Source organism: Scyliorhinus torazame, chromosome 4 (genome assembly GCF_047496885.1).
Source record: "Scyliorhinus torazame isolate Kashiwa2021f chromosome 4, sScyTor2.1, whole genome shotgun sequence".
NCBI classification, from domain to species: domain Eukaryota; kingdom Metazoa; phylum Chordata; class Chondrichthyes; order Carcharhiniformes; family Scyliorhinidae; genus Scyliorhinus; species Scyliorhinus torazame.
Window position 1 is genome coordinate 32,768,486 of NC_092710.1, and position 12,838 is coordinate 32,781,323.

Consider the following 12,838-nt stretch of genomic DNA (forward strand, 5'->3'; position numbering starts at 1 on the left):
TATTCAAGAGACGTATGCATCGCTGGCAAGGCCAGAATTTGGTTGCCATCCCTAATTTCATTTGTAACGAAGGGATTTTTGAAATCAACCATGTTACTGTGGAAGGGGAAGCCCCTAGATTTCAATCTCTAAAGTGCATCAGTGAAGTCGATGGGCGTTTTCAAGACATCTGATGGAAATTTCATGATATCCATTACTGCTTAATAATGCAGAATCATGACATTCAATCTAATTTCGGCAAGCTGCTGTGATGAGATTTGAACGCTTATCCCCAGCGAACGAGGTTGGGTTTCTGGATTACTCCATGTGTCATTTCAAATAAATCGCAATCACTCCCTAGTCCACCGCCCGCCCGCCCCCTCACCCCCACCCCAACACCATCAAAACGCATTTAATGAACTGATAACTACGGTGTTAAGCTGAATATTTTCAACTAGAACTGTTAGGTATGGATTCCCATGTGCGGTTTCAAATCAGTAAATATTTTCTTTCAGTGCAATTTTGCAGAAAGTTACTATAAAAAGTGAGGACGGTGGTGGGAAAGGGGGAGGGAAGTGATCGAATATTGGTTTAAGTACAATTGTTACAGCTGTCTGCATCATTTATCTGTCCAATATAGTTTTTCAGAATCATCTGATTCACATCGTGTGATGTATCCCGTCGACCAATATCAGGTTAATTATTTAATGTGAGAAATGACAGGTACTATATTGGCTTACAGGCGAGCAATGGGCCTACAGTTATACATGCTACTTACCTCCGAAGATTCTCTGGTTATGCATTACTCCATGTTAAGAACATGAGAACTCGGAGCAGGATTGGGCAATTCAGCTGCATCGATCTGCTCGACCATTCAATACGACCATGGATAATCTCATCCCGGCATCAAATCTACTTCCCTGCCCCTTCTCAACTGATTATTATTTAAACATCTGTCTATCTCCTCCTCAGATTTACTCAATGTCCCGGAATCCGCCGCAATCTATGTTACTGAATTCGACGGTTTAAAAATCAATTGACAGAAGTAATTTCTGCTCTTTCTCCATTAAGAAAGCAAGGTGCTTTCCAATTTTCCAGACCAAAAACGTTGATTATGTTTATTTATGATTAGACTGAATGAAAATAGAATCGGAGATGTGGGAGCGATACGGCTGTCTGATGTTCTGAAGAAAAAGGATTGTAAGATACAAATATTGGAGTGAGTAGTTGTTCCTTTTTAGTATTCGATAGCGGATCGAGAGTGCGGACTCTGTAAGATTTATTTAACAACACCACAGTAAGAATTAATAAGAATCAGTTTTAATTACGAGTGTGATGGCAAATATTTAGACACAAAACAAAATGAATTATGCGCGTGTGCAGGTTAGCCCTGCGGCTTTTGAATTTCGAAGGAATTAATTGGTAAAAATATGTAATTTGTAGGAGGCCCGTCGTTCATACAATGACAGAATATATTTTTCTTCACAACAGGTTGAAATCTAACAGTCTTACAGATGATTGCGTGGAACATCTGGTCGATGCTCTCAGAGTAAATCGTTCATTGATGCAACTGGACCTGAGTAACGATGGCCCGAATGGCGAGCAGGCTAACAAGCTGACTGACATATCTATTCCTGCCTTGAAGCAACTCAGTCGGAATGACGTGAATCTGAAAGAACTTCGGTGAGTATGCATTAACCATTTGTTAATTCAATGCTGACAAAAGTAAGTGTCGTCATGTTAACTAATCATACCATCATTTTGATTGGAAAGTTTATTATTTTGTGGTGATTTGGTTCACACGAACGGATCCATCGGGGCAATGTTGCTCAACTGATCATTAACTTTCCAAACACGTAACATACAATGCTACCAAAAATTGGAATAATTTAAATGAGAAAGCAGATTGCTCAAAACAAAAGAAAAATATAAAACCTGTCCAACTCATGTTCCTCGAAATTGGAAAAAACTGTCCTTTACGGAAGTAACTTTGTCCTCGTGACAACGTCGCGACTACATGTGGTTCGAAACTGATCGTTATATATTTGAATCTCAATTCAACTTGTTGATCGAGACACCATCAAGTCAAATGACACACAACAACTTTCTTGCTTCAAATCAAATCACCACTTTATCAATCAATTTGAACGTCCAATGCTACTATGACAAGAATAATGTATTTTCACACTGTATAGATAGATAACAGAAAACACCACTGATAACATGCTTCAAGAGTAATGTACGTCTTCAAGAATGAAACAGACAGATGATACCTTTCTAGTAAACCTGAGTGGAGGGATCACCACCCAACCACGTTGATGGGGCGTGAACAAGGTTCGGATTCAAGCTTTGCCTTTCTCCTAGCCTCAAGCTCGGCATCTTCCTTGTTCTGCCTTGTTTGTTCCCGTAACGTCGCAGGGTTGTCGCTCATTCCGACTTCTCCATGGCCTTTCTTCTACTTTTCTGTGTTTCATGAGTCTAACTGTCCACCTGCACTTCTGCACGTAGCTGTATATCACATCCACTTGTGACTTTGTCAAATAAAGGTTTGTACATATCTGCGTTTGTCAAGTTCCAACTATCTATTCACCGTTTCATCTGCGAAGTGGCAATCTTTCATCTATGACCTTAATATGGTTTACCACACTAGGTTTTGTCGTTGGACACATCTGCTATTTTTCATTATATTGTGTACTTTTTGTTTTGGCTTGAGTCTGAACATCTCTTTACTTAATCAAATTTCCAATCTTGAATTATGGTCTGGCGACAAACTGAATTGACCTGGCCAAGCATTTTGTTCCCTCAACATCCAAAAGGCAAACTGACAGGTGAAACGTCAAAAGGCACAGCACATTCCTCTTTGTTTACGTCAGAGCAACTGTACCACAATTGATATCATTATCTAAAATGGTCATCAAGGCAATCCTCACTGATCTCCATGCTGTTCGAGAAGCAAATGACAGCCATCTCAGGAAACATATCTTGCAGTTAATGTACAAACGTCCTCCGTTTTAATTGGGTGTTATGCCCCCTGCCGTATGCACTCCAGACCAAACATAAATGATTGGAGAGCAATAACAGTAGCGTGGCAAATGGTAAAAATTGGTTCTGGACACCAGGAAATCTCCCGTTACCAGGTTAGACACCAGAGACGAAAGGTTCTGCTGATTACCAGCTCTGGAACGTCTTCATGCGATTTAAAAACAAAATGTTTCCTCCGATTTGGGAGCCACTGACAATGCCAGAATTTGTTGTCCATTTCTGATTGCCCTTAAATAGAAGTGCATTGTCGGACTTTTCTGAGGGCACTTAAGAGTGAACCACTGTACTGAAGATTGGATGTCACGTAAAGGCGAAATTAGGTAAGGAGACAGATTTCCTTCTCTTACAGACCTCAGCGAACTACGTGGATTTTTACCAAAAACGCCTTTAGTTTTCTCGTCAACGTGAAAGAGATCCTTTCAATTCCAGATTTACTAATTGAATTTAAGGTGCAACATCGTGAAATTTGAGGCCACGCTCCCAAAGCATTATGCTGGGCTTCTAGACAACTCGTCGAATAACCTAACCACTCCACTACTGCCTCCAATTACATATTGTTCGTTCTCCAGCCTGTTTAACAACTCTTAGAACGAGATTTCTCGCATGAAATCACAGACATTCTTCTGAGCAGGAGACGTCCATGTCGGACATGACCGTAGTGAAGGAGCAGCGCCACTGGCTTAATTCTGAAGGTCATATTTCCCAGTCTGACGTTTAACAAGTGGACAGGAAGCAACAAAATATGAAAAATGAATAACCTAGTGCTTATTAATCTATCTGTGGAAGTTGCATGCTCCCATGACACACTTTGTTTTTAGAAGTGACCAGCTGGAACAGCTTGTCCACGCCTTATGGAACCTTTTGTTTGCACTGTGTGTTAGTCTCAACGTACAATAAGGGAAGAATTCAGAGCAGATCTAGCAGTTCAAAACATGGAAGTCTTCAGATGCTGTCGGCTCTCAGCTGCAGCTGAAAATCACTGAACCACAATCGGAGGGTCTCATCACAAAGATATTAATGTGTTTTTTTACAGGAACGATGGCGGGGAGTCACATGGTTTTCACTTAATTTGTCTAGGTGGGTATAGATAAAGAATATATCTTCTTATCCTAAGGCAAAAATCCCTAAGGTTTTCGCCATATATTCCCAAGTTTATTGGAAAGTAGGGAAGATATATCTAACACGTAAAAAACTCGCTTTTCGACATTTACAGAACGCCTGTAGATCAGACTCATGTGTTGTAAAAGCTACCTGTACATGAAAATAACGAACGTAGTACGAACTAATCAAGATTTTGAAAATTATGTAAATCGTTGATAGGATGGAAACAGATACAATACGTCGCATTTCCAGGATAGATTTTCTATTGTCATCAGAATAATAAGCAAGACACCCAGAAATGAATATAGAATGTGAAATCGGCCCATAAAAAGTCTGTATACTGCCAATCATCTCGTCTTGCATTATTCTGTGGAGATACACAAAACCGCGAAATCTAAAGCGAACCACAATTTATAATGCGAGAGAAAGGATTGGCTGGGAACTATTCTGATTTGTAGAGGCATTGTGTGGAGAATGATCAAGGAAACAGTTAGCTGCCAAGCTATTTTTCTCAATTCAATCTCGGTAGGTCGGCTAATTGCTGAAGGTGTTGCCGAAGGAAGTGAACATGGCAAAGGGTGCACTCCAAATATTGATTTTGTTGAAATCTGTGCATTGCCTGGACATCTTTGTTCACACTGGCAATCATAATTTAAACCAGCACAGATTCAAACAATTATGTCCCGTCCAAATAAGTGCAAATTTCGATGTCATCCTTAAATCGTGCATTCGTGCGTAAGATTCCATATTCAAACGAAAACATGGATACTTCATTACGACCGAGATGCAGAACCTGTTTGCTCTTCGCAAAGGTGAAACCGTCTGTCGCCATGTATGTGGAACATCTGAACAGAACCAGTTGTTGCAAATAAAATAACCATTGGGCCAGTTCACCTTGTGAAAACCCAGTCACAGATAATGTAGTAATTAAAACGGAGTAGGTTGCAGTGTTTCTCGCAGTCCGTGTGTACGTGGAGACATAAAACCGTGAGGATCGAACATATTATATCCAGAAGAAGTGAGTTGGTTTCTTTTTGAAGGGTCGCAAACTTTTTTGTAACTTATGTTCGAGCAAGGCTGTGCTGCTATAGTGCGCGGCAGTTCCACTGACTACATATGTTGTTCCGCCATAAGTACGGGTGAGTTTTTTGACATCCTCATGTTTATGTAATATGGCAGTTACAGAGAAGTTGCGGATTTGCAACTCGGAAAGTCGAGGCTGAGCTTCACTTTTCACAGTATACATCGGACGAATGCATGACTGGCTATTTAATTCAGAAAATCAACAGAATAGCTCAGATTACACTGGATAGCTGACGTCTCTCGAAAAACACATCAATAGATTGAATGTAACTATGTAACTATGTAATTGGGACATGAATGTTATCCCCATCTAAACGGAAGTTAACGTGGAAGCCAAAATGTCGCTTTACCATCACATAAATGAATAATGTGGCAGATGATTAACAGTGCTGGCGTGATACGTGTTATGCTAGACATTCCAAGGACGGTTCCATCCTCTCAAACAGCACATTCATTCGGCCGTTTGCAAAAGGCAAACTACTGATTGTATTTAGACTGCCCTGCTTACGCAAATCATAAGATAGTGCCCAAAATGAGACGGGATTCCTTGATCTGACATCACACGTAAAAAATCCCTAGTGTTCTAAAATTACACTGACATAGAATTTAATTCTATTCGTTCAGCTTCCGGTGTGCGTGCTATAAGTAACATGCATTTGGGAACAGTGCCCTGCACTTTCAAAGAGAAAAGAATTTCGAGGGATTGCGCCTTTGTCAATTAAAGAGAGGCTCGGTGGCAACCATTGAGTGAGTCATTCACAAAGGTTGTTACGAATTACGTTTGACTTGCCTGATTTCAATTTGAACTTGGTTTGCCACATAACTGTTCCATGGCATCACGACGATAAATCGTAATCATCTTGCATAAGAAACAGCTTCGTCTTCACAAATTGTTAGTTCCTTTTTATATTATATTCTTGCAAATTTGGCCTAATGAGCTCAAGAGGAAATTTTAAAACAACATTTTGTTGCGAAATTGAATGTGTGTGTATGTCCTTCGCCAACACCTTCCAAACCAACTACTCTATGTTAAAACCCTACTGCTGTCAAATGCGACATTGTCCCACATCCACGAAGGGCATTTATTTGGATAATTGGTTCATAGTGGTGGATATATTCAATTTGGTGTACTGTGAGTGAAGATATGCAAAACAGTGAGGAATCATCCAGTCGTTGTGTGATCAATTGATAAAGCATATTTGTCAACGTTACCGAGAAACAAGAAGGACAATTCTATATTACAGCACTTAATTAAATCGATGACTGTATACACAGAGTATTACATGAAGTCACCCCTTGAATCCCAATTGCCTACGTTTCCTGAACTCTGAGGAGCACGTTTGTTCCAAACAACATGCAATATTACATAACTCCATGAGCTCAGTCGAGTAGATAGTTATTACGCACAGGTTATCTAACCACGTTTGGTAAAATTTCAGAGGAGGCTTTTTCATCTTTTACGACTTCTGGATATGAACTGAATGCCCACTGAGCTTGATTCCGCAGTAAGTTGTCGTTTGGATTTTAGTTGTTACTATGCCCTTTCCCCGGTTATTGTTGTGGCTATAAATGTACCCTATTCTTTTGATATTACCCGCCATGCGGACAAGGCTTCGGGTTCATTTGTCAACGTCCTTATCTCTCCACTTGCGGTTATCTCTTCTATATCCGATTGGTTTCTCCAAATCACATAGGTAAACATTTGCTTTCCTCACAGGTATGCTAATCTACATGTCAAAATTCCTTCGGACAGCTGCCCTTATCCACTCCCCTTTCTACCTTAGTTTGTTCCAACTTGATTTTGTGCTGTTAAGGACAAGGGCAGCAAATGCCTGGGAACATCATCGTCGTCGGTATGCACCCCAAATCACAAACCATCATAACATTGAATGTATCGCTGTTCGTTCACGGAGGCAACATCAAAATCTATGAACAACAGTGTTGGTGATATTTCAAGAAGTTTGATGCAGTGCTTGAGAAGACTGCTTACCGCCATCTTCTCAACACCACAGATCTTGGAATTCACGACACCATATGGACGGCAGTTGTTCAGGAAAAGGTTTATATTCGACCAGCAAAAAACCTGTCTTGTCAGCTTCGTCCGTCTCCTGTATGCGAAGTGTAATACACAGTGGGCTTTGACTAATCGTGGTGAATAGAACATTGTTACAATGGAATAAATGGTAGAATAGACTCGTTCAAGATTCACGATTGAAGGTGATACCATTTTTATTCCAGGTGGATGCACAATCAATTTTCGACAGATGGAAAGAGGAGTCTTAATTCGCTGTATCCAACGGATGTTTAGACTATAATTACAAAATGAATGACTTTTAATGTGTTTTAAGAAAATGCTTTAATTTTATTTTGTTGATATTACTTAGTAGAATCAGAAGATTTGCTGAACTAATTGTTGGGATGTGCTATAGGGGAATAAATACAGGTTCAGAGGCGTATTACACGTAACGTCCACACATTTACTTTCTTGATTAAACGTGTATAGATCCGAATACATTCGTGAAATGCGGAACAGTATTTCATCTGCAATTGAATAAAGTAAATGCGACTTCGTTATTAAAATCATGCTTTCGCTATTTGGTGTTCAGTCTCCTTCATATTCGGCAATTAAGAGTGCAGAATTGCCGAAATTCTGTTTAATGAACATAACATTGAAGGTATAAAACGTGGACATGTTTTATAATGCGGAAACAGAAACTCGGAGCAAATCTGGGTCATTTGGCCCAGCGAGCCGGTTCCACGTGAAATTAGATCAGGCTGACCATCCATTTCAGTAACAGGTTCCCACTTTGTCCAAAAATTCTTTGGTCCCTTTAGCCGAAAGTCCATAACTACCTCCGTCAGGTAAGCATAAAATCTTTTGAATGTAACTGTTTCATATCGTAGCGAAATCCACAGACGTACCAATATCTGGGTGAATACATTGCTCTTTCACGCAGTCCTAATATGTTCACCGCTAATCCTTAGAATACGGTTCGGGACACTCCCACCAGCGGGAACATTTTGTGTCTACCCTGCCTAGTTCTGTTAGAACTTTATAGGTTTCTGTGAGATAATTACGTAATTATTTTGAACTTGAGCAAATAAAATCCTAACCGACGTAATCTGCCTTCACACGTCAGTCCCACTATCCCGAAAATCCGTCTGGTAAACATTCTCTGCACTAGCTCCATTGCAGGAATATGCTTCCTCACATAAGGAGACCAAAACTCCATACAATATTCCTGGTGTGGCCTCACCATGGCCTTGTATCATTTCAGCAAGACTGCCCTGCTCCTGCACTTCAATCCTCTCGCTATGAAGGCTAGCAGACCATTTGCCTCCTTTAAGGCCTGCTCCACCTATATGTTCACCTTCAACGACTTTCGTACAAGGCCCTCAGGTCTAGTTGAATGTTACCCTCTCTTAATTTGTAGCATTGAGAGAACAGTCTGCCTTACTGTGTTTGCGAGCAAAATGGTAGCCTCGCATCTATGCACATTATACTGCATCCATCATGTAGTTTCTCGCTCACTAAACTTGACCAAATAAAACTGAAACGTGTCTTCAAATTCCTCACAGCTCACCCTCCCACCCAGTTTATGTTGTCTGCAAATCTGGAGATATTGCATTTAGCAGGATCTAAAATATTAGCATAGATTGTGAATAGATCGCATCTTGGCCTATTGGCTAAGATGAACGTGCGGCCAGGTGTAATGCATGGATCGTGTATCTCTCTCTTGTGGGGGGGCCATGAATTGGATTCAATTTGAATTGTTTTTTGGAGCAGACAATGAGCTGGATTAGGGGTTTGCCCCTGACCCACACTCTGAGCTCTGGCTTTGTAACTCCGATGAAGTAAAAACATATATATCTTGTGTATTGATGGGGGTCTAAGCAAAGATATCTGGGGTACCCCTTAGGTCACTGCCCGTCATACGGATAATACTGGTCTTGTCCCATTCGTCGCTTCTTGTCTATCCATCACAACACACTAACACAATTTTACATGCTAACCTCCAATCTAACGTAGTTTAAAACGATTGAGAGTCCAAATGAACCACATCCATCGGCTCTACCCCATCAAATAAGATTGCTATATTCTCGCAGAATTCCTGCAAATTTGCCAAGCACCATTTAACTTCCGAAAATCCACGCGGACTGTGCCGATTCTGTCACTGTTTTGCGATTTTACATGGTCCCTTCATTGCACTCCATTCATAACCAGATTTATATTTCATCTGTCACTGAAGCCTCTGTAGTCAAATCAATGCTCTATGGGCAACAGCAGATATTCATATTCGGTCCTTTGAAATCTTCTGCAGCAAAATGGAATTAAGACAATTTGTTTCTGTTTATGCAGCAAGTTCGGTAATTTACAATTATATTGCAGCAAAATATAATGTGTACTATTGTCACAGCGTCCATCAACGGAATTTAGATTTCTGCTTACTGCGTCAACTATTGTTACTCAGCAAATGATGATTCAGAGAGAAGAATGTTACCACGAATGCCAAGTCATTAACTGAAGGGGAGCTAATTTAGCGGTTAGGTTATGTTCTTCTGGGCCTTTTTTTTGATTTAATGTTCATATACGATCATAACAAAACTGTTAATAATTTGACTTGCAAATTGGTATCATCCAGTAATGAAAAAGTATTGTTTGAAATAATGTTGAATAGTCGATAGTTAAGTGATACGAACGTTTTAAAGTCTTCAATGTCAATTTGAACATCAGAATGAACAATGCAAACTAGTCCATCTTGTGAATCCGCCTGCCAGCCATTGACTTTGTCGACACATTCCGCTGCTTTGGAAAGTGGGCAGCATAATCTAATGCCCCTCTCCCCCGGCTTATTCTCTCTACCAACTTCTTCCATCGGGCATAAGATAGAAAAGTCTGAGAACACGCACTAACAGATAAAGAAACAGCTGATTTTCAGTTGTTACAAGACTCCTGAATAACCCTCTTATCGACTGAACTGATCTCTACGCAGCTTCTGTACTGTTGCAGCACTATACTCCGTATGGTTCACCCAATGTCTATGTCTATGTGTTTACATTGTGTATTGACCAGATTTCCTATGTTTCTTTTTTCATGCATGGGACGATCTGATCTGCCTGGACTCTACGCAGAATACTTTTTATTCTACCTATGTACACGTGGCAATAAATCTAAATCTCTGCATTTTAGACGATTGTTGACTCAACACTGAGTTGAGCAGCTTCCAAACAAACCCTTTTCTCCATTTAAGCACAAAGAACAAAGAAACGTACAGCACAGGACAGCCCCATCGGCCCTCCAACACTGTGCCGACCACGCTGCCCGTCTGAACTAAAAACGTCTACACTTCCGGGGTCCGTATCCCTCTATTCCCATGCTATTAATCTATTTGTCAAGATGCCCCTTAAACGTCACTATCATCCCTGCTTTCACCACCTCCTCAGGCAACGAGTTCCAGGCACTCACTACCCTCTGTGGAAAAAAAATGCCTCGTACATCTCCTCTAAACCTTGCCCCTCGCGCCATAAACCTATGCCCCCGAGTAATTGACCCCTCTACCCTGGGAAGAAGTCTCTGACTATCCACTCTGGCTATGCCCCTCATACTTTTGCAGACCTCTATCAGGTCGCCCCACAACCTCCGTCGTTCCAGTGAGAACAAACCGAGTTTATGCAACCTCTCCTCATATGCCATACCTCAATGCCCGCCATACCAGTAACATCCTGGTAAATCTCTTCCCCACCCTCTCTAAAGCCTCCACATCCTTCTGGTAGTGTGGCGAACAGAATTGAACACTATACTCCAAGTCTGCCCTAACTAAGGTTCTATACAGGTTATATACTTAGGTTTCCTTTTGTATGTTCAACCTAATGGTCATGATTTTCTTTCTGACAAATCTCCTTTTTATTCACCATTTGCGGGGAATCTGGCTAAAAAGAATTATTTCCTGACTTAAATCATTAACTTTCTTTGCCGTTTGTCCAAAATCATTTTATCGTTTTATCGTTTAGCAGCTTTATAACTTCCTCTTTCTTCGTCATCGCTATCCTCTCAAAACCTAAGGCAGATTAATCATGTCAATTATGCACGTGTTCTCTCCGGAAAGAACTAATTTAGTCAAAAGGACTCTCCAATCGGACAAGGAACCTATTATCTCTCTGCAGACAGGAGATTAACATTACCCATTTGTAATCGACACTCGCGCAGCCATGTCTTCGGTGCAATCAGAACTTCGAATACCACTATCCGACCACACCCAACATTTGTCGGGGTTCCAAGGACAGGTGTGTGAGTACCCTACCCTACTGAACCTGTGACAGTCACTTATGAGAATGCGTCTACAGATCATCAGTTTGAGGTGACTACTGGATTGGACTGTAACTTGTCGGACCGAGATTTACTGTGTATCTTCCAGCTACAGTTAGAGTACGGAGACGAAGGGGTAACGGTCCAATCATGGAGGATGAGACAACAGTGCTATATTTTTATCACACCCTAGTGGTGGACGTTATACATTGAACATTCACTGCACCACGTTACCCTGGCCTATGCAGAACCGGATATAACAGGGAGATGGAGGACAAATACCGGCCGTTAATTGGGACCGAATGGCCAGTCATGATTACAGCCACAGTCACGGGAAAAGAAGGTACAGCCGATTTTGTTACAATACCACCACATTTATAGCCACAGTCAGCTTCTGTAGGCCCTCATATTACACGTCAGGTCCACGACCAGTACCATGCCAAGGATCTGGGGCCATGGTAAGGAGGGCAGTGGATCAGCCAGATCCAACAGAGTACGCACTTCAAGTCATGCCAGATGGCACTTCCATAAAATATTTTGAGGTCCCTGAAACGATTAACACTCGACTTCAGCCAACCCACAGCTCTGGAAGAATAGGGGATTCCTTACCTCGGCCGGCGCAGGAATATCCCACCGGGGTTTAGTTAATGACCAACTGCAGGCCCTCCTTATGCCTGCGCAGATTTCCGTCATTAAATGCACTGCCCATACAAACGGTAAGACCCCAGTTGACTTTGGTAATGAACGAGCAGATTGTGCAGCGCGGACAGCCGCGCAAATTTAGCAAGTGATGATGCCTAAAATGTTAAGTCAGACTAAACGATCTACTATAAATAGGTCTGCCTCTGACAAGCCAATGCCAACCATCCAAGACGTCATAAGGTTACAGGAGGCCGCTCCTGAGAGTGATAAACAAATGTGGAAACGGTTAGGTTGTACATATGATTCTGTTTATTCTTTATGGACCACGCCAGCACATCTGACTTGTATGTCTGAGGTACTGGGTTTATGGGTCATCGAATGTGTATACTTTGCAACTCATTGTGGGTCTCGGGGGATTAGTGATTTGTTGCTGGACACTTGATGGCACCCTAAAATGCAGGGGCTGGCCCAGAGTATCAGTAATCGGTGTTTGATTTGTCAGCAATATAACACCGGCAAAGGTATCCCTTGTGGTATGAGGCAAACCCCGTTGCCCAGTAGTCCCTTTTGAGACGCTCCAAATGGATTACATTGAGTTGGAAAGGTACCAATGTTGTCAATGTTACAAATATGTTTTGGTTATTGTGGGTGTGTTCAGCAGATGGCTTGAGGCGTATCCGACTA

General features: G+C 41.4%; 1 protein-coding gene across 3 annotated transcripts in view; it reads left to right on the forward strand.

The window, feature by feature from the left end:
- The window catches only part of LOC140410174 (NACHT, LRR and PYD domains-containing protein 12-like), a 121,129-nt gene extending 113,330 nt beyond the window's left edge, over window positions 1–7,799 (forward strand). For 2 of the 3 annotated variants that reach the window (XM_072498152.1, XM_072498153.1), the window contains 3 exons: window positions 1,112–1,198; window positions 1,471–1,662; window positions 7,444–7,799. In XM_072498152.1, the coding sequence (XP_072354253.1) occupies window positions 1,112–1,198; window positions 1,471–1,662; window positions 7,444–7,513 (349 nt within the window). In that variant the 3' untranslated portion in view covers window positions 7,514–7,799. The other variant, XM_072498154.1, reaches the window with a different exon arrangement.
- The last annotated feature ends 5,039 nt before the right edge of the window (window positions 7,800–12,838 follow it).